Raw genomic sequence first — 19931 nt, forward strand, 5'->3', positions numbered from 1 at the left:
TTCATTACACGGCCACTTAGCCCTGATCTTCCTCGTCACCGTACTTACATCCAGGGACCCTCCCATTTAGGGGGTGCCTGGGTCCGTAACTTGCTATGGCTGGAACCGAGGCATCCTGTGTATGGTATGGCTTTGTACCCCATGTTGTAAGGGAGCAGAGCCAAGTAAAAAGAAGCAAAACTTTTTAGGAGAGAGTTACGGTCGTACTCCTGAGGGCATCATGGGGCCACTACTGCGACGAGGAAGATCATGACTAGGGCTAATGAGGATTATCTGCAAGTAAACCAAATATGAAGGTTTAAAACTGTGACATACCTAACGAGGGAAAGCGTCCATTCCGCACATCATCCTATCGCCCGGGCCATCGAAAACGCCACACTTTTACTAACCCCGTTTCCCTTTTTGCTAACCACATGCATCTCGTTCTCAACCAAAATCAAATCTGTGAATGCAGAACCATCCGCCAATCAACGTAGAGGACAGGTGACTGCAACCAATAATAGTGAGGCATGCTAATAAGTCTCGACGTACCAAAAGAAAGGGTAGAGTGTGGACACGGAAAGAAACTTTCTTTCGCGGAACGTTGTGCAACTTTCCTGTAGCGTATTGTATCCATCCCAGAACATTCAAGGCTACAGTAACCAGCGCCTGCTGCGGACGGGCTCACACTGTCACCGGGACGGGGCCCAGCAAGACGTCCGTTCCCCGGGCTGGGGCTCCATGGCCGCTGCACTGAGCTCAGATCCCCGTCGCCCGATGCCGGTGGAGGCGACGGATGGCACTGAAGGGCTCCCCCGCGCCTTCCTGCACAGCCTACGGACGCTCTTTGATATCCTGGATGATGGACGTAGGGGAGCCGTGCACATCCAGGAGATCGAATCCCGCTGGCGGGGTGCAGATACCCTGGAGCTACCCCGAGGGGTGCTAGAGTGCTTGCGCCGGGCGGCGCCCCCTAGCGGTCTGCTCACTTTCGAGCGCTTCGTGCAGGGTCTTCGTAGCTCCCTGTCAAAAACGGAATTGGGACATGTCCGGGCGCCCTACTCCGGGGGCGGCGATGAGAACATTGGACACCTGGGTCAGGTGCGGGTCAAGTTGGGCAAAGACAAGCAGTGGGGTGTCATCCAGCAGCTGACCGAGGAGCCCAAGGGTGCTGCGAAGAAGCCCCCTCCATTAGGGACCCGCTACATGAACGGTAGCTGTGAGATGGTAGCCCGAGGTGTGGCAAAGCCCCCGAGCCCGCACGAGTTGATACCACCGCAGCATCGGGCCCACCCAGAGCAAAAGGGACCGCCGAGGATCCACGGAGGGCTAACAGGTGAGAATAGAGCAGGGCTTGAACCCCTGCCGCCCTATGGCAATATTGCACCCACCACGCCGCTTACCTCACCTCAGACTCAGTAACTCTCGCGCTATTGGAAATCTAAGTGCAGGTGCTTTTCCTAAATGCACGTTCCAGAGAAGCCGTGCTGGCAAGTGCCAGTAGTTGGCTAATGCATACTTGAAGGTCTTGTAGGCTACTAGGTAGGCACTCCCACGGTGGAGTTTTCATTTAGTGCCAGCAGATGATGGCGGGGGCGGCGGCGGCGGCAGCTTTGTGCATTTGCATTGTGACAGAATACACCAAGGTCATTTGATCTCTCCTGTGTCTATATTTAAATGTTGAAAACACAAAACCCTAACCAATTACATAGTAATGCAAGCATGGATTGTATTGTGTGTTTTGAGGTTTGATAGCAGAATTGTCTTTTGATGTTTAATGAGTCCTCATTTCCTGGAGCTATTGCCACCTAATGGTATGCCAATGTTATGATTACAACAGTGCAGAGAGGCGAGGACTCCATGCTAAATTCTATATCTAATCTCAGGGTCAAATGGTCATTTATATACAGCTTTTGGCAAAGAGCTGTACATAGAACATATTTATCACAATTATCACCAAACCGAAGTCGGTACTCCTTTATCGACCTTGAAAGGAAGAAAGGCTGAGTTGGCCTGGCTTCGAACCTGCAACCTAACGATCACTCGCACATTGTAGCAACAGTGTTCAACCAGCTGAGCTATTTTATTGGCTAACATCCTTCAGAGGTCGATTAAATGAGTATCGACTGAGGTATAATAATCACAGTGCCTAGATATTGGACGAACCATGTATGAAGCGCTACATAAAGTTAAATACCTATTAGGATTATCATAGGGACAGGCTTTGCTGAGTTTCTATTTCAATTACAAATGTAACTTTTGTTTGTTTTTAAACAATGCTTGGCTGTTTCAATTGTAGTCTTGACGATTTGAGAGCCTAGAACTCCTGTGATTGGTATAATGGCAACCACTCGGCCTTGAGCAAAGACTCTGCTGGTACTAACCATTTTTCTTTTTTTATTTGGTTTATTACAAACCTTTAAAACAAAAATTAAAGATCATTATTTCCATGTAGATTGACACAGGGGGTGGTGCAACAACCTTATAAACAGGTAAGTCTTACATAAGATTAAAATAAAGCTACTGTATCATAGTTTATGCTCCATACAAGAGCTGTATTCTGAGTGCCAAACTATACTTGTTTGTTCGATTTCTCATATAGCCATCTCTCATCTTAAGTCTTTCACCTATTGTCTCTAGAAACGTAGACCGAGCAAATATCAGTTTGTTGTTTTCCCCCCCAAGTGCATCAGGCTCTACCATTTCTCAGCAGTATGCGTGGTACATCAATTTCTTGTGCCATGCATTTCGTTCTTGCTTCTCCCATATTTGGACTACACAGAAAGATTCCTCTGCTCCTTGACAGAAACTACATAGTTGACCAGACACACAGCTCTGCTTTCTCTGGTACGAGGTATCTTTAGTTACCCATACATTTAATCTAAATTTAAGGAACATTAATCTCCTCCTTTTGCATGGGAATTGAGTCATGTATTTGGGGAGGAAATTCTATTTTCTTGCTTCTAGTGGGTTATTTTTCGTTCTTGTATATCCTGTTTAAGTAGTTTATTTTTTTTAAAGCAAAATTGGGTTCTTCAGTAGTATTTCCTTGTGTACATTTAGCTGCTTGTACATTTAGCTGCTTAAGGATCGTCTCACAGGAAGATCTCTAGCAGCCCAAGAGATCTTCACTTGAAGGTTTTTTCTTTTCTTTTTTCTTTTAGTATGTGCAACTGAGCGATGGTATCTGCTCCAGATACTTCTCTGTATAGAGTTGGCGCATTCCATATGACGGTTGCATTAATAGAAGACAGACTCATCTCATACCTCATACAGGCAGTTGGAAATCCTTTGGGCAGTTGGAGTATTTTTCGCCATATAACATTTTCACATCTTAACCACAGTTCGTGGTCGCACCCAAATAGTGTCAGCTCTGTACACCATTGCCGGAATGATTTTGTTTCTGTAAAAGCGTATGACTGGGAGCATTGTAAATTTTGCATGAAATTTAGCAGCTTGTGCAGCAAATTGGTTGCATTTCGAAACCAGCTTCTTTGTTATAGGTTTGTCATAAATACTTGTGCTGATTGTAATGCCTGCGTTTGTGAACACTTTCAGGGCATCATTCCCTAGCTTCCATTGATGTTTTTGGCTGGCTTTTTGCTTGTTGGCACCCTGCAAGCTCTTTAGGATCAGGATCTGTTTTTTTATGTTGATCTCATCTACTAAAAGCTGTAATCTTCCTCTGCAGGCCAATGGGTGTTTTGATCTAATATTGCAATGTCGTCTGCGTATATGATCATTAATCTTTGGGGGCTAACCATTTATAGTAATGACTGCAAGGTTGAATGGATATACACTAGATTGTGCATAGTCAATTTCTTTTTATAATTGGAGTGTACACATGATCTGCCTTAGCATGATTATGCACACACCACAGGAACTCTGGGGGGGGGGGAAGCATAATTTGTAACAAAATATTAATTCAGAATTGCAACTTAGTTTTCCATTTTATTAATTTTACAGTTCTAAAATGCTAGGAAAATATGCACAGTGCTTCTGTTTGCTCCAGGAGCAGCAAAACACGTCAGAAGCGGAATGGAAATAAACCATTCCTTTTATAAGAGTGTGCAGTTTCTTTTTTTGAAAGGCTTCGAGAAATACATTCTGTCTCCGAGGCTTTTATCCATGGCTTGCAATTACATCCATGTAGATAATGATCAAAATAAGCCTTCTGGTTTCTGTCAAGTAACCTGACCTTTGCACTGCCCTCTGCTGTAAACGTGTGTGTAAATGTACACAGGAAAATAATAAAGCTGTCGTATTTACAAGATTTTCATGCATAAAAAGGCCGGTCCACACCTTATCTGGAGGCCTGCATACATGATGAAATGAAAGGACAGAAATGTGTATAGCGCATCCCGTGTAGTTCTCTTTCAGCATGATATGTACTTTCCCCCCGGCACCCCCAAAGATGCGGCGTGCACTCATTGGTTCATGGCACTACTCCAAGTGCTGATTTTAGCTCCTGATGATTACATCTTTATTTAGTTCCCTGAGTAGCATCCAGTGGAAAACTGGTCTGCAACCTCAGCCTCTACAAATGTTTCAGACTCTGACGCAGATAGCTTATGCTGACTATGACTGAGGAAAGATGCTGTCCAAAACATCTGGAGATCCAAGGTTGCAGACCCCTTTCTAGATAAGTGCACCACTGCTAGTAGACAATTACCTGAGCAACAGCCAGCGGAGTGGATTGCATGGGGGTTGGATGTTTCAGTGGTCTTCAAACTTTTTATAATGCAAAGCCTAACCATGAGGGATGAAAACCACCCCTCTGTCAGCAGTAGACGTTGGCTGCGTGATCCTTGAATTTGTTAGGGATATTTTGTTGGGAAAACATTCCAGGACAGTAGGAAAATCACTTCCGATCCAAACCGAGAATTACTGTCGGCAGAGAAAAAATTATCCACCTACACACAGTATGATTTTTCTGGAGTGAGCAGTTCTAATGGGAATGATGGGCCTCTCTCTTTTTGCAGAAAGAGTCAATTTGTGGCTTCATTTTTGAGACTTCCATTCTGAGGTTGTCTTCCCCTGCCAGCCTTGTGAAGTGTTTGTCTTGAGTACAGCCAATGCTGAAAATCCTATTTTGCACATCTAGGAAAACCGAAAGGGTAAGAGTGATTGTATAGCACACCATGCCAATACTGGCTAGTCAGCGTTCACACAGTCACCCAAAGGAATGTTCCTTAATTCAGATTTTAGGGTACTTGAGTCTGTTGCCCAATCGATGACTCCTGCATTTCAACTTGCAGATGCACCACTTACTCAGCAAAAAATGTCTGCATGACCTAGTTATTGATGCCAGAATGTTCCTCAGGGGAAGTATCAAAGCTGGCCTGTAATGAGGTTAGTGAGACCAAGATGTGCAGGATGTTCTGTTCAGTTTCCTCAATTATGTCTATAAGCAATGCGAATTGAACTAAGACCCATGTTTACATTGTTCTTGTAGGTTGTGTTTTGATGGCATTACAATATTTACGGCACAATTTAGTACATCAGCCAGTTCCGTGTCCATGTTCCTAGCAGGTCTCAACTAGGTTGTCCAAGAAGGTTAAATAAGGCAGCAGTGTGTTTGATGAATAAGACTAGGGCAGACCTGAAGTAGAGTTGGGGGTTGTGGAGAGAAGAGTAGGGATTAGCCGTGCATGCCCGACAGTGTGCCCACTATATTGTGTTGGTAGTCACAGGGACTGATTCCTTGGCAGGAACTTAAATGGGTGTAGGTGGTTACTCAGGGTAATGCTGAAAGGAAACTGCAAAATACCATGGAAATGTGGTTGGTAGGAGACCTATTACATCAATCCAAAGTGTCAAAAGGGGCAATCAAGTTGTATGCACTCTTCTAGACAAATGCAAGTTTAGTTCAGGCGGGTGTTAATAAGGTTAACCAGGATTAGACCTAGTCCAATTTGTTAATTGGAAAGGTCATTTCTATTTGAATTCCAGCTAACATGTGTTTCGACCCTGTTGAGTCTTTATCAAGGAATGTGAACTTTTTGAGTGTCATTGAGAGTGGAATTCTGATGCATCCCATGTGGTATTAGGACCGTGAGGCCGTGTAGGGCCTGCTTTGAGACGTTATGGATGGTTGCAGCAATCTCTCTCCAATGACACTCGAGGAAAGGACCACACACCTTGATAAAGACCCAGGAGAATTGAAACATGTGTTTGCTGAAATTTAAATTAAAATCACCTTTCTGATTAACGTAATCCTTGTTTAGCTTATTAACACCCCCATCCTCCCGTCAAACTGCCTTCAAGTGAGGATTGGGGATTTGGAAGACCCAGTTTTCCTGCTGGTGTGGAAACTTCACCTGGAAGGATGGGGGAACCAGTAACATGTCAACTTTGAAGGACGTTCAGTTGGGGGAGTCGTAAGGGAGTAATGGTAGCTTATGGCAATGTGTCTATGCTTGAGGTGTTAGTAGCAGTAGAGCCGGTATTAACCAAGTGTGAAAGATTGCCAACTGGTAAGGGAGCAAAAACCCAGGCTTTTTTTTATTTATTATTTTTTTTAATTAACCAAAAAGTGATGCTGGTAATCCATCTCAAAGGGTGGTCTGATAAACTGCCCCCTCTATACTCTGCTACATCATGATCTGCAGCTCCTGCTTGTCAATAACACAGTAGGTTCAAAGTGTGTCATTACTGTTTGACAGCTGCTGTGACCTCCCCCAAAGTTACTGCAGACAGATTGCATTTAAATCTGCACCTTTGTTCCAAAACTTTGCAAACTATTCGTTTGGTGGCAGGGCCATCTCTATGAATGAGCCATACTGGTTTTTGTATGGTGACTTATAGAACAGACAACTGTTACAGCCTCATCTGATTAGTATCATGCACACCCTGTGAACTCTAATCTATGTGGATTTGTAGCCAGGCTACCGGTCTCTGATGCAGGCAGCTGGACAACGAGATGGTGGCTGTCTCTCGTGGATCAGTTGAGGTTGGGTAATGCCGGCTTCAGCCCAATAAGCCCCCAGGAGAGCTCTTCTGAACTTTGCTTCAAAGAGACACATGCATAACAGAAGGGATAGCCTCTTTGAAGCTGTAGGTTTGGGAAGGGGACAGAGTTGGAACATTCAGACAGAGCAGAAGGCAGAGTTTGCATTTGAGGGGAGCTGTTTTAGCTTCTGCGTGTGGTCTGGTTACCTTAACACCCACAGTTATCAGGTGCTACAATTGGCTCCGCAATCCAACTGGTGTCGAACAAAGATACATTTGTCACAATCTTTGCATGTTTGGAAAGATCTTTAAAAAAGCACCATAACACATCGACATGCCATTTTAAATCTTAAGGGGTCATAATGATTGGACAAAATGTTAATTTGCATTTTATGTGGAAGTTGGATTTGTGGACCGCCACGTCCTAGCTGTTCCTTCTGCAGTGGTAACTCCTCGTTAATGCCAGAGACCGAGGAGCTGCTTTTAGCTCCTGCTTATCTAATCTTAATTTGGATCCCTGAGAAGGGATTGGAGGAAGAGAGCCTCCGATCTAATTTTCTGTGGACTTCTTGCCTCAGTGTCCCCTCCGCTTCTTCAAGAACAGAGCACTTTAGATATGATGTAAGAAGGCAGAAGTGACTTGCTAACTTTGCATGGATTGGACTCCTTATACCATCTTGTTTTTATCCAATCCCCTGCAACCTTTTACCTGTAAAGCTACAGCAGTGGAAAGCCCCAGCGCTAGCGGAACAGACAGGCCAGGAAGTCCCGCACACAATTATAGAAATGGTCAAGGTAAATGACAAAGGTCTGCTTTATTAATAATCCATATAAAATAGGGACAGCAATGAAAACCAAGGTCTCCACACCCTCATCGTTCTCAAGCATAACAGTTTAAGAATAAAAATTACGTGCCGATCGACATCTCATCATAATCTTGGTTACAAAAACCTACAGGGACTAGGGATCGGTTAAGCGAATTGCCTACATTTGGTGTTTTATTGAGTTATATAATTTTTTTTTTTTTTTTGGAAGGCCCCCACCTCGGACCACCCCTAAATTGATGCAGGTAAAATACTGCCATCATAACAACATTATTGGCTTCTGCAACAGTTAAAAGACAGCAACAGTTAAAAGACGGCATCATTTGAGAATATTCATTGGTTGGCATTGCTTTGCCAACGTATTTGGCAGGCCATCAGCACATGAGCAAGAATGGTGGTATGGGGAGTGGTATCAAGGAGCTGCTTCTCCAAATTAAATAACATGCCATCTATGATTTCCTAGGCCACAAGCCAGTACTTTTAGCTTTTTACTTGGTTTTGTCTGGTATCTGTTACAGGCCCGTCCTTCTTCCCCACAACACTTCAGGCACTCTGACACAAATAATACACAGGAGACCAGAAGTAGAGAGAAACGAGCTGTAATACAAACGCACCAGTGCAAGGGATGGCTGCTTACTGCTCTACCCCCACCCTCCCACCCCCCCCTTACCCCCCCCCGAGGCGTGACTCGTCTTTAAATGCAGACAGAGTGGCTTAATCCATTCTCCACCCATAAAACGGCAAATATAAAAACAAACGGATCAATTTCTGAGAAAACAAAGGAGTATAGCCTGCAGTTGGGAAATGCATTGTCATATCCGCGAGGCTACCTCTGGCCTCGGGCATTTGAGCCAGTAGTGTTGTCAGCTGTGTACTTCTCAGGTGGGGCTCCTAAACTGGCCCGGACCTGAGGCATCGCACATTCCACAGCTCAGCTCTACGACCTTGTTTGGCATGCATGTTTTGAATTATTCTGCTCAACCTCTATTAGTATTTTAGCCCATCTCTATGCCCTCTCTGGCCACTGAAAACTTGTTCAAGCTACTTCTCTTAAAATATTAAGCCTTAATTAATGGGCACCTGGCTTTCAAGGGCTGTATCTTTACTTGATCTCAGAGAAATTAGTCTTACACTTGGGAATTATTATATTCTGTTCTCTTCAGAGATATTTAAACCTCCCTTTTCCCACAGTGAACTGGAGACCTCCAGCCCTTTAAGATGAGTAGCAATACCCTGGAGATGGATGGGAATGCAGATTTTGATCAACCATCAATAATTCAGACACAAATAGCTTGGCAAAAGTTTGTCTATTTTAATGCAAGTTACTAAAACAGGGAGTACAACGAACATCCGCAATCGCTCGATACTCAACTCTCAATCATTTTATTAAAAAGCTGGGTTCTTAAACCCTATATTGGTCATAGCTGAAGTGTTGACCTGCATCATTACCAACGTCTTCCTATGTGGCAAATTTCTAAAACCTATTTGGAAGCGGGATTGGGTGTAAGTGAATAGCTAAGCATAGGTGTTATATCTGTATAGAGTAACAGAGAGAAATAATTGGATACTTAACATCAGGTGGGGCAACTAAGCCCTCACTTCAAAATGACCACTATGAACGTCACTAAATGTACGACGTCCCATTGGCTATATTAAACTATAGGACCCCAACTACGTGGTCCTCTACAATTGGTTGATTTCTAGCCCCTGTCAATAACTTTCCACCTACCTGAGCAGCACTCAGACTGAACAACCAGGTGCGGGTGAGCTTGTCTTGATACCAGCTTCCAACCAATTCAAAGTACACTCCATCACCTCAATGGTTCAGTGTCGATTAGTGTTTGAAATTGGGCTTGAGTTTGTACTATTCTCTGGGATTTTTTTAAGGAGTGTGGGTACTGTCTAGCTTTCGTGCACAGGTATGATCTTCTCATGCGTTCAACTTTCTTCCTTCACGTGACTGGACACCACGATTTGAGCCTTTTCGTATATTTGATTTTATTCTCTAATAGTCTCGAAGTCTTTTGTTCTCACTTGACCTTCTTGAACAGGAGCTTCTGTTCTTTCACGTTAATTGTATCCAATGTCAGCCAATTCTAGTTCTGATAAGACTTTGGTTCAGCCAACTCCTTAGCTGAAATATATTCTGTTTAATTCAATTGCTTTTTGTAACTGCGACACTGAATTGAGGCCTTCCTCGTTGCTCAAGACTGCTATATACGTAGTGGGACATTCATTCTTTATTCAATCCATATGTGTCTGAGGTATATATGTATATGTTAGCGCTTGCTGCGATCTATTTACTATAAGCATTTGGCTAGCTTCATGATTGCTTGCCTGCCTGCGTTTCGTTGCAGCTGTACACGTTTGAACTAAGTATCTTCATCATGCTTTTGGCATACATCTCTTCATCTTGATCCCAAGATGTCACTTATACTTGGTACTTCTTCGTTCTTCATAAATCGTCTGCCTCTCTGGTCTATCTTCTATATGGAGTTGATTCAGTCTTGTATGACCTCGCCCTTCATCCTGGTCATTCAGTTTCTTTATTTCATCAGGAATCGTGTTCAAATGGCCATCATGTTGTCTTGGATGTAGGTATGGTTTCCTCAATGGGTACTCGTCTCATATTCTCTTGGGTATAGGTATTCTAAAGGGTACCACAGAGTTGTTGCCCCTCTTCTTGCTTTCTTATTGGTGTATTATACGTCACATACTTTGGTTCATTCTTTTCAGGTAATGGAGTGGGGCTGCTTGGCTCCTCCTCTGCACTAGTAACATTAGAGGGGGCTGCACAGCTCTGTATTTTCAGATAATTCAGCAAGCTAAATACCTCTGCACCTTTGTGGATTCTTCGATGCTCCCCATTCATTCTAACATGGCTGTGCCGTCATTTTATTAAACTCATTACCGTTGCATTTCTATGCTTCGAAAGCTTTGCATGTTTGCCTTGCGTTTCAGTGTATGCATTGATAAGTTTACTAATGTCTCGTGGTGCAGGTAACATTCTTGTCTAAATGCAAGTTCTTGACCTAGTGTCAGTTTCCTCATGGTGAATGCCTATCTACTTCATCTACGCGTGTCATTTTGTCAGCGATCTCACTTTTTCTCGACATATTTGGTTTCTAGCATATTAATTTCTTCTTGAGCGTGCAGATTCATCTCTTCTTCGATTGTTCCAGGATAAGTCCGGTAGGGTTGCCTTAGTGAATAGCTTCTCTTGTACTTACGGTATGGTGGCGGGGAAGATGCAAACACCATAAATGATGCACTCCTCTCGTTCTTATGATGTAGATGTGGGGGAGGGACCGACGACATGAATGACTCCTTCATGGCTCTTGTAATAGTATGCCAGAGGACAATGGGGGCGGGAGGGTGTGCATCAATGATATCACAAGTCAGCAGACTATCTAAGGCCCTCCCCTATCCTGGCAATAACAGAAGACTCAGCCATGGGGCAAAGTGTACTGTCTTTTGTTCCCCAATAGATGGGGATCATACAGGAAATCACAAATCTCCAGCAATCGCAACTTCTGAGCTCATGTCACTGGGTTTTATACCCCGGTGTTGTCACAAAATCAACCCCATCCCAAAAATCTAAGTGGTATCCCAATAGTGTAGCTTGAGTCTTATATAACTTGTTAGGTGGCTTCGACCAAGACACCCCCCCCCCCCCCCAAAAAAAAAATAATCTATTACATTGTTGCAGGGCCGCACGAAGACCATTGGCCTGTGCTACATTCTACACCACTGCATGATCGGAGCGTCTGGATTGGCTAAAGTGTGTCCTCCTAGGCATGGGACCCTTATGTTCTAGCAGTATTCAAAATACAACCCACCCACTAAATGAAATCGGAGGACAGATCGCTTCACGAAGGAAAGGGAAGCACTCTGGATACTGACAGCAGGGTAGTCGGTAAAGCAGTCCGTCTTAACTGTTCAAGGTTATTTGTTTCCATCACCAAGGGAGCAAGGGGTCATACATGTCAGAGAAGAATCGTTATCTCGGTGGTGGTTGGCAGATCTTGAATGCTGGTCGAGGCGTCTCGGATGGCTTTCGTGATTGCAGCGTGACAACAGTCAGTGGTGCAGCCGGTCGCGGTTGGAGGGCTAGACACTCTTCAAAAGGTCTTTTAAAAGATGGTTGCTGGTGTTGCTTGTTGTGGCACTGCTAATAGCTTCTTCGCAGGGCTCGTGTCATTCTTTAAGGCAGACGGGCCAAAGCTGAGGAGTGTTTGCAGGCAATGGCCTTGTCCTTTGTTCAAAGACTCTTGGGCATTTCCCACCTAGGTTCCTAGCAGGGCACGCTGTGTGCTGGCTGGGTATCAGTTCTGGAGCTGATGGACGGGTCCTCTGTGTCCGGCATCTCGGTTCCCTGGGAGATGTTTAGGGGAGGTATCTTGCTTCCCTCTTGGAAATCCTGGCCTTCCTTCACTGGCGCAAGCTGCAAGGCAGACCGTACCTTTAGGCCAGGGTCCAAATGAGTCCTCCTTACAAAGTCGTCAGATGATCTTCTAAGTGAAGGGCTCAGCTCTCTTTTAAGGACAAATGGGCCACAGTGGTTGGTGCAGGCTAAGCCTACCTTAATGAACCAATCCTGGGTCCCCACTAACAATATTCTGTTATGCGTGAGGTCATAACCAGAGTGTTTTCCAACAGGAAAGGTAAGGGGTGACATGTACTACAAAGTCCCACCCATCTTCCTGTCTGTGGATCAAAGTGTCGCTCTGATTAATTGAGCTCTCTGTGACTCCTGATCAAAGAGCAGGTCTCACTTGAAGTTTGGCAAGAACAGACTTTCTGTCTCCATCAAATCGGATTGCCTAGTGTAAACAGTTGTCCCAGACATGACATTCACTGCCCTTCATACAGAGGGGTCGGAGCTAGCTTTAAGCTGACACATTGCATATCAAAGAGGTGTTGGTGTTTCCTGTCCCTTGTGTTAGTCTCTTCGCAGGCCTGTTTTCATTTAACTCTCATCAGTCTGACCTGCCACCGCACAGACATTTGATTATAGAATGGGACGGATCCATGGACCGATTGATATTTTAATTAGGCTGGCCATGGCCGGAGGAAGGTGTTGCCTTCCCCCTTCAGAGATGCTTTGATGTACCTGTGGCTGTCGCATTCCAGCTAAATGTGATGGGGAGGACTGCGCCTGTATGCTGTGTCACTGCCCTCCCCTCAGAGTACACTTGACTATGTGTTTGTTGTGCGGCAAGCATATGAAAATGTGTGCAGTTAGCCTCACACAATTTCTGAGTTTGATCGCCCACCATTAATTTTAATTCCAAAACTTCAAAAAAGGCCAGGCGAAAGCACACACCCTGTGCGTATGTTCTAGTTCCATACAACATTTTTTCAGGGACGCATGAAGACCACTGGCCTGTGTTAACATTCTACAACACGCCACGATCGGAGCGTCGTTCGGCTAAAGCGGGTCCACCCAGGCCTGGGACCCTGTTCTGTTCACAGAGCTCGGTGTACCATTTTTTTAAGGTAATGGGAAGGCCTATGTGTTCCTATTGTTGCCACTGGTCTGATCACCTAGCCTGAGAGAGTGCCTTCAGGTTGCAAGTTTTGGTGGGCAACACATGTATCAGTCTTCACTGCTTAGCTGGGAACTGCTTCTCTTCTCACCAAGAGTAAATGGCCCTTGTTTGGCTCTGCTGGGTCATGTGTGCAAAGACTGCAAAATGAACCCTTTTTGTCAGCACTTATGAGGATTTTATTCTGAATTCTTGCAGGTGGCTCACCACCTCGGTAACCAGGAATTTTCCACCCACCCTTGTCCTTGGCTGTGAACACTTTCTCTGTGCATCATGCTGTAGATGCAAATCTCTCTCTCTCTCTCTCTCTCTCTCTCTCTCTCTCTCTCTCTCATATGTATTTGAGGGATGTGGTCGTGTATTCACTAGTCATTCTATGGATTCCCTATGTGTTCGAATATCTTCTTAGACATAAATCGACATTTAGCCCTATAGGTTCCTTATGTTCCCGTAGCTCCTTGTTACAATAAAGCAGCTGCAAGCTTGGTCCAAGTATTTTTGGATTTCTTTTGTTTCTGCATTTTGCTAAAGAAAAACATGTTTTGGCATTATATAAATGTATTCATCCTCTTTACAGAAGTTGTAAGCATGTTCTTCATGTATGCTTGTGTGTGTCTGCGTATCTTCATGCAGGAATGCAAATTTGTTTCATGACTAACGCTGCTATGTCGTGGTGTCACTAGTGATGTCATCACGGTTGGACTTTGCTTTCTGTCAACTTGTTCCATTGATGGAACACCTGGCTTCGAAGAGACGTCAATCACATATGGTTTGAAAGGTCATCTGAGAGAATATCTCTTTCCATATGTAGGATACATTGGTGTGTCTGGTGGCTGGCCAAACAGCGAGTTACATCTTTCATTCTGTGGGTTGACATTCACATCGGGGACATGAGGGTCATTCCAGGGACCCATTCTTCAGTTCCCCTGCCCCCTCTGTTTGATCTGTCAACCATTCCTCTAAACCTATCCACCTTCAACTTCGGGAGCCAAGTCTTTGTTACTCCCCCGATGTGTCCATAGAATCTTGCATGGTCATTTAAACTCCATGCACCAAACCAGTTTTCCCCTATAGTCTCTGGAGTTGTACGGGTCGTCGACTACTACTCCAGTTGGGAACAGAAGACAATCTTTACTCTTAGGGTATCTCAAACTTTTCTACCAGTACCTTCATACCTGTCAGGGGCACAGGCATGCAGGGGTCGCATGCACAGGAGACCTGGATGGACACTGTCCTGGCGCCTTTGTCACCAGGCTCATGAACAAAAGTAAATAAGAACATCCATTTAACACGAAAAAGCTTTTATTATGGACATAGCACTTCAGATGCATTAACCTTGAACATTCCAAGTGTATTCTTGGGTGTGGCTGCTAATGGATTGCCTTTGCACGTGTTCACTCTAGGAGTGGCAGGATGTGGCTTTTAAGCCGGCCCTAATGGGCATGCCCATGATCTCAGCTAAAAAAGCGGCCCCAATCCTAAAGACAGACGCTTTGCATTATTCTGCACTTGCTAGCAGCATTACGCTCACCGTCGCCTGAGGTCAGGCTTACCTTTTGAAGATCCTGCTTCCTGGACATCCTGATTCCTGCCAGCATACTTACCAACTGGGGGATGCTGTTCTTACCTGTACATCTCTTCAGCGAACCAAGTATTCATCTTTACACTTTCTGAAATGCTGAAATCTACATCTTGGCAACACGACACGCTCCATCGTCGACAGCAGCGCCTGCAAGGAAAAACAGAAGACCAGGTTAGACCTCGACAAAACAGTCAGTTTAAGGTTGCACTTCGCCATACTTCACGCTTTTCCTTAAACCATCACTTACCTGCTGTCGAAAAATTGTATTAGCATCCATCTTCCATCCGGCCGCGTCTCGCATCTCACAGCTGCATTGCCATCTAAGGGAAGAAAACAGAAGAGAGACATTATGTGTTGGTCCTATTTATGTCCGCAATAAAGACATTAAACAGAACGAACAGAGTCGCAAGAGCTCAAAGACTTATCAATCATGAGGAGAAGCATAGTCACAGCTGGACTGGATTAATCCTTATCAGGGATCAGTGAAGGAACTAGATCTCATTAGACACGCCCCTGCCAGAAGTAGCTGGATGGAGAGCTCATCTTCCATAATTCCCAGGTGAGCTTTATGGGCCGGTGTATTCTCACAGAAACTGTACTTCGGGGTGAAGGGTTCAAGAGGTACAACAATCACAGATTGGTGCACTCACACACTCTTATCTCCACGCAGGAGCAGTATAGCCATGTACCGCAGCTCACAGCTTTTCTACTGAGGGAGAGGCCTGAAGGGGGTGATTGAAGTTCAGGGAGGGCTGCAACCATGCCCCCACACCTCCGCAGAGACCAGGTGAGCATAACAAACATAGCAACAGTCTTTTCTGTTTTTCGGCATTGTGTGATGCATACAGCTACCCCAGTACTAATGCTGCAACTAATGGCTTTAGTCCATTGGCCATCCATTTTGGTATCCATGAGAAGATGTATGATAGCCAGCCTTCATCTTTTCCTAAACCATCAGTTTCTGCTTCCATTTTGGCATGCATTTTTGATAATCTGGTAACTTCTTCAGTGAGTGTCCCATTGCCTTTGTTATTTGCTGGAATGAATGTACAGCAAGAAGATCCGAAACTTCTCCTTCCATGTCTGTCATAACGTCCAGAACATATCTATTCTGGAGCACCATTAACCTTACTGCTCGGAGCTCTTCTTTTATCGCATTGAACCCCTTGACGGTTGAATTTGTCTGCATCAAGCACATGATCTGTAGCCATATTGCGTTGGTCTGCACTACAGGAACAATGGATGCGAAAAACAGTTCCTTGCTGCTGAACATTCTATATTCGGGTGGTATCGCATCCAGGGAGTCCTCCATTTTCGATGATACTTAGTTTCCGCTTTTCGCCACTGTTGGCTCAGACCTCCATCTGGGGGTAGAGGGGAGAGGAGACTATCCATCTTGATGTTCTTCTGTGGTACTACCAGTGCTGGTGTGTTGATCTGCGCCAGTAAGCAGACTCCTCCCCAGTTAGGTGCTAACTTCTCATATGCCTTTGATCCGCAGACCCAATAATGATCCATTAATACTGCTGTTCCCATGTTCATGCCTGGAACTTTTACTGCCTGCTTGCATTTTTTGTTTTCTCCAACTTTCATTGGACCGTCGTTCTGGAAACGTAATGCTGCTCCTTTTAGTACTATGGGCATGGGCCCAGCTTCATTGTCTTCTCCTGTTAGTAACTACGCACTTGCTTCCCATTTTTTTTTTAAGCATTTGTCATTCTCTTCTTGTACTATACGAACTGGAACAGTTAGGCGCGTATGTGCTTTGCTCCCCACCACTCCTTCTTTCCATTCGTCAGCTGTGTATACTTTACCATACACCAGCATCCTGGTTTTCCCAGCATCCTGGTTCTCCCCCTATTTCTGCTGGTCCCCTCTTGGGACAGGGTAACTCCTTTTTAATGTTATGGCTCTTTTCTCCCTTTTGTGGGCCTTCAGTTATGTATTTTATAGCTTGATCTTTTTTTCCAGTAATTGTCTATCATGTCTAGGGTTGTAATGTAGGTGCTTTCATATGGAAAGGTCATTTTAGACATCCACCGTTTGCTTTTTTCACCCCTTACAATCTTCCCCTTGTGGTGCACATTGATGGGTACATGAGGCATTGTGCTCTTGCTGCTGGGATTGCAGGTGCTACAAATGTCCTGGAGTCCCTCATAGCATAGGGGATGAGGGAGAAGACATAGCAGCTCTCTCCAGTGCTGTTTGCCTACTTTCATCATGTGCTTGTACCATATGTTATTAGAGACCTGTGCTGTATCAGTTCGATAGGGATTGGGCCCTTTTATATCTAAATCGCCACTGTGCCTATTTCTCTTTACTGATTTGGCAGTACCCATTGCCTGACTGACCTGGTATCCATATCTGCCAGAGCTGGGGTCACGTTAGTAGGGGTCACGGCTTGCCCTTCTATAGAAAGTAATCTTTGACAGAAAATGATGGTAAAGATGCAAAGAAACGAAAAGACATCACTATTGCACTGAAGAGGAGGGCCCATGCCCTCCCTGGAAAAAGACACCTGTAGATGAAGGCAGCAGAGACTGGGCCGATGAGGCAGAGAGGAAGACGGGAACCTGGGCTGATTTTCAAACATCATCTTTGTTCATACATCAGAAATAACAGCACTGAGCTCTTGAAACAGCTCCTCCTTTTATACTTTTCTCCGGTTGAGACAATTTTACAGTTTATTGCACAATACAGTTTGGTTCTTAAAACTGAAGACAGCCCCTTTTTCATTCCAGGGTTGGTTGGCTTGACTGCCACTCATCAAGCCCATATGACACAACTTGGCAGACCTCACTTGACTGGCATACAGGCTAATTAACTTTGTGTGAAATCCTCCTGACCTTCATTATAAATTCTTTGATGCCTAGAGAAAGAACAGCCTTGGCAGCCCCTTCGGGGTCATTTTGGCAGTCAATACTATGCTTTCCTGCCAAAGAAGTCTAAATATTTTGTTATACTGGAACTATTGATCAGCTTGACAAGTTATCTGCATTCAGTTTGAGGCACTTTAAAAATGATACCCACAACTTATTCTGCTTCACTGTGATGATGAACCCGCCTGAAATTCACCAAAAATGTGTTATTACGTTGTTAGTATATAGGTTAGCTCCGTCTCTGCAGTAATTATTGTATGAGTGCGATTTAAAAAAAAAAAATGTTCGTTCCCACAAGTGTATTCTAGAGTCACGAAGGATTTCATTTGCTGAGGGACTTCCTCTGCGAAGTTGTGGATATGTTGGGCCACGTGGATCAGAAATGCATGAAAGAATAAACTGGGAGATGGTCTTCTTTCTTGTTCGGATCTTTTAACAAAATGGACAAATTGACCCTGATGGATTGTGAGATGAGGGTCCTAGGGAATCGTAGGACACAAAAGAATCAGTCACTACTTTCACAATGAATAACTGTTAATTTATTTTTTTAGAGTATGTGCCTTTCTCCTGGATTTGTAGGGAGTCCTTTCCCTATCTCTTTTGCTCAAGAGTGTGTGATCGTTGGAGGACTTTCGCTGGGCTGTGACTGTCTTTGCTAAATGGTTGGCTCTTCTTCTTGCACGATGCTGGTCCCATCCTCGTCGCTGCTAGGAGAGGCCCATGCTGGACCAGGTTTCACATCCCCAGGAAATTCCAAGCTTTCTTTCCACATATTTTGACCACTCAATCAGTCACTTCCTCTACATTGTGTGGACCTGTGAATCGGGGCTTGTACCAGGTCTGGGTGAAATTGCAAAGCAGGACTATATCCCCTGGGTAGAGCTATGGTGGCTTGAGATAATTTTCACTAACCTGCTCACTGTTATCATCTTTGTGCTTCTTCGACCTCTCCCGTCATGCCCGCAGATGGGAAGAAATAAGACGCACTAGCCTTAAAGGCAGCAGTGAAATCAGACATTTCCTTGCCCAATAAATTGGACACATGCTCTGCATCAGTTAATGCCCCATTGGGAGGAGCCGGGGGTGGCGGGGGGAGAGGAGTATAATGCAGCGTCCGATTAACCACCTTGTATGGGGTTAAGTGGTGGTCGGGCCCTGGTTTATTGCACAATGTGAACAAAGCTAAAGGCAAACCGTTGAGCCAACTCTTATTCAAGGTTGCTTTTATTTTGACGATGGTCTCCTTAAGCAACGCATTGAGGCACTCGCACAACCCGTTCACTTGTGGGTGATCACAGGAGAACTTGTGCTGAATCTCTTGCAAGGTTGCCATATGTTGTAACATTTAGTTGACGAAGTGACGGCGGTTGTCGGACCGCAGGACCTCGCCCACACCCCACCTTGGGGAAAGCTCTCTTTGCTGCTCTAAGGGCATCGGGATGGGAACGGGGACCAGCTGTAATCCATCAAGAAAATGAGCACACAACCACTATCATGTAATGGTACCCCTGGCATACTTGAAGCATGTCAACATAGTTGACATGAAGGTGTGGGAATGGACCCAGTGGGTGAGGTATGGCTCCTCTCACTACCCTTAATGTATGGCCTGCTATGAAACACTTGCCGATCATGCAATTGGTCATAAATTCTGCCACATGTTCCACCAAATTGGGACAAAACCAGTCTCCTCCAATGTGATCAGCAAGTACATCCATTCCAATGTGGGCATGATGGTGCAGTGTGTAATGAGGAAAATGGCATCACTAGTTTGCCCATGCTTTCCTGTTGTCACAGGGCATCCGAGGGGAATATACAATACCCTCTCCTCGTCCATAACTCCCCTTTGTTCTCTTGGTGCTTTCCCTTGCATCTCCATGATTTGTCACTGCTAATACTTTGTATACTTCCTTTAGTACCATAGTCCGTGCATAGGTACACGCTCGGGATGGGTTCTCTGTCTAGCATATCTCCGAAATATGCCGCATGCTTTGCTCTTGCGTCTGCTGCTTTGTTGCCCCTCAAGATGCGACCCCCACCCCTCCCCCGTCCCACTCGTGTGGGCCTGGCAATTTGTTACCAATATGCCTATTGAGAATCGGAGCGCCTCTCTTCAGTCTACCCAATAAGAGTGCGTGTTGCACCGGCATCCCCCCCCCCCCCCCGGAGC

At 44.9% G+C, this 19931-nt stretch overlaps 1 protein-coding gene across 1 annotated transcript in view; it reads left to right on the plus strand.

Moving 5' to 3' along the window:
• Positions 1-529: 529 nt before the first annotated feature.
• Positions 530-19931, plus strand: part of SAPCD2 (suppressor APC domain containing 2) — a 133084-nt gene continuing 113682 nt past the window's right edge. The window contains exon 1 of the mRNA XM_069609736.1: positions 530-1315. Coding sequence (XP_069465837.1) covers positions 721-1315 — 595 coding nt within the window. The 5' untranslated portion in view covers positions 530-720. The remainder of the gene's footprint in view (positions 1316-19931) is intronic.

The sequence above is a fragment of the Ambystoma mexicanum genome, chromosome 8 (assembly GCF_040938575.1).
Source record: "Ambystoma mexicanum isolate Mex_15411 chromosome 8, UKY_AmexF1_1, whole genome shotgun sequence".
NCBI classification, from domain to species: Eukaryota; Metazoa; Chordata; class Amphibia; order Caudata; family Ambystomatidae; genus Ambystoma; species Ambystoma mexicanum.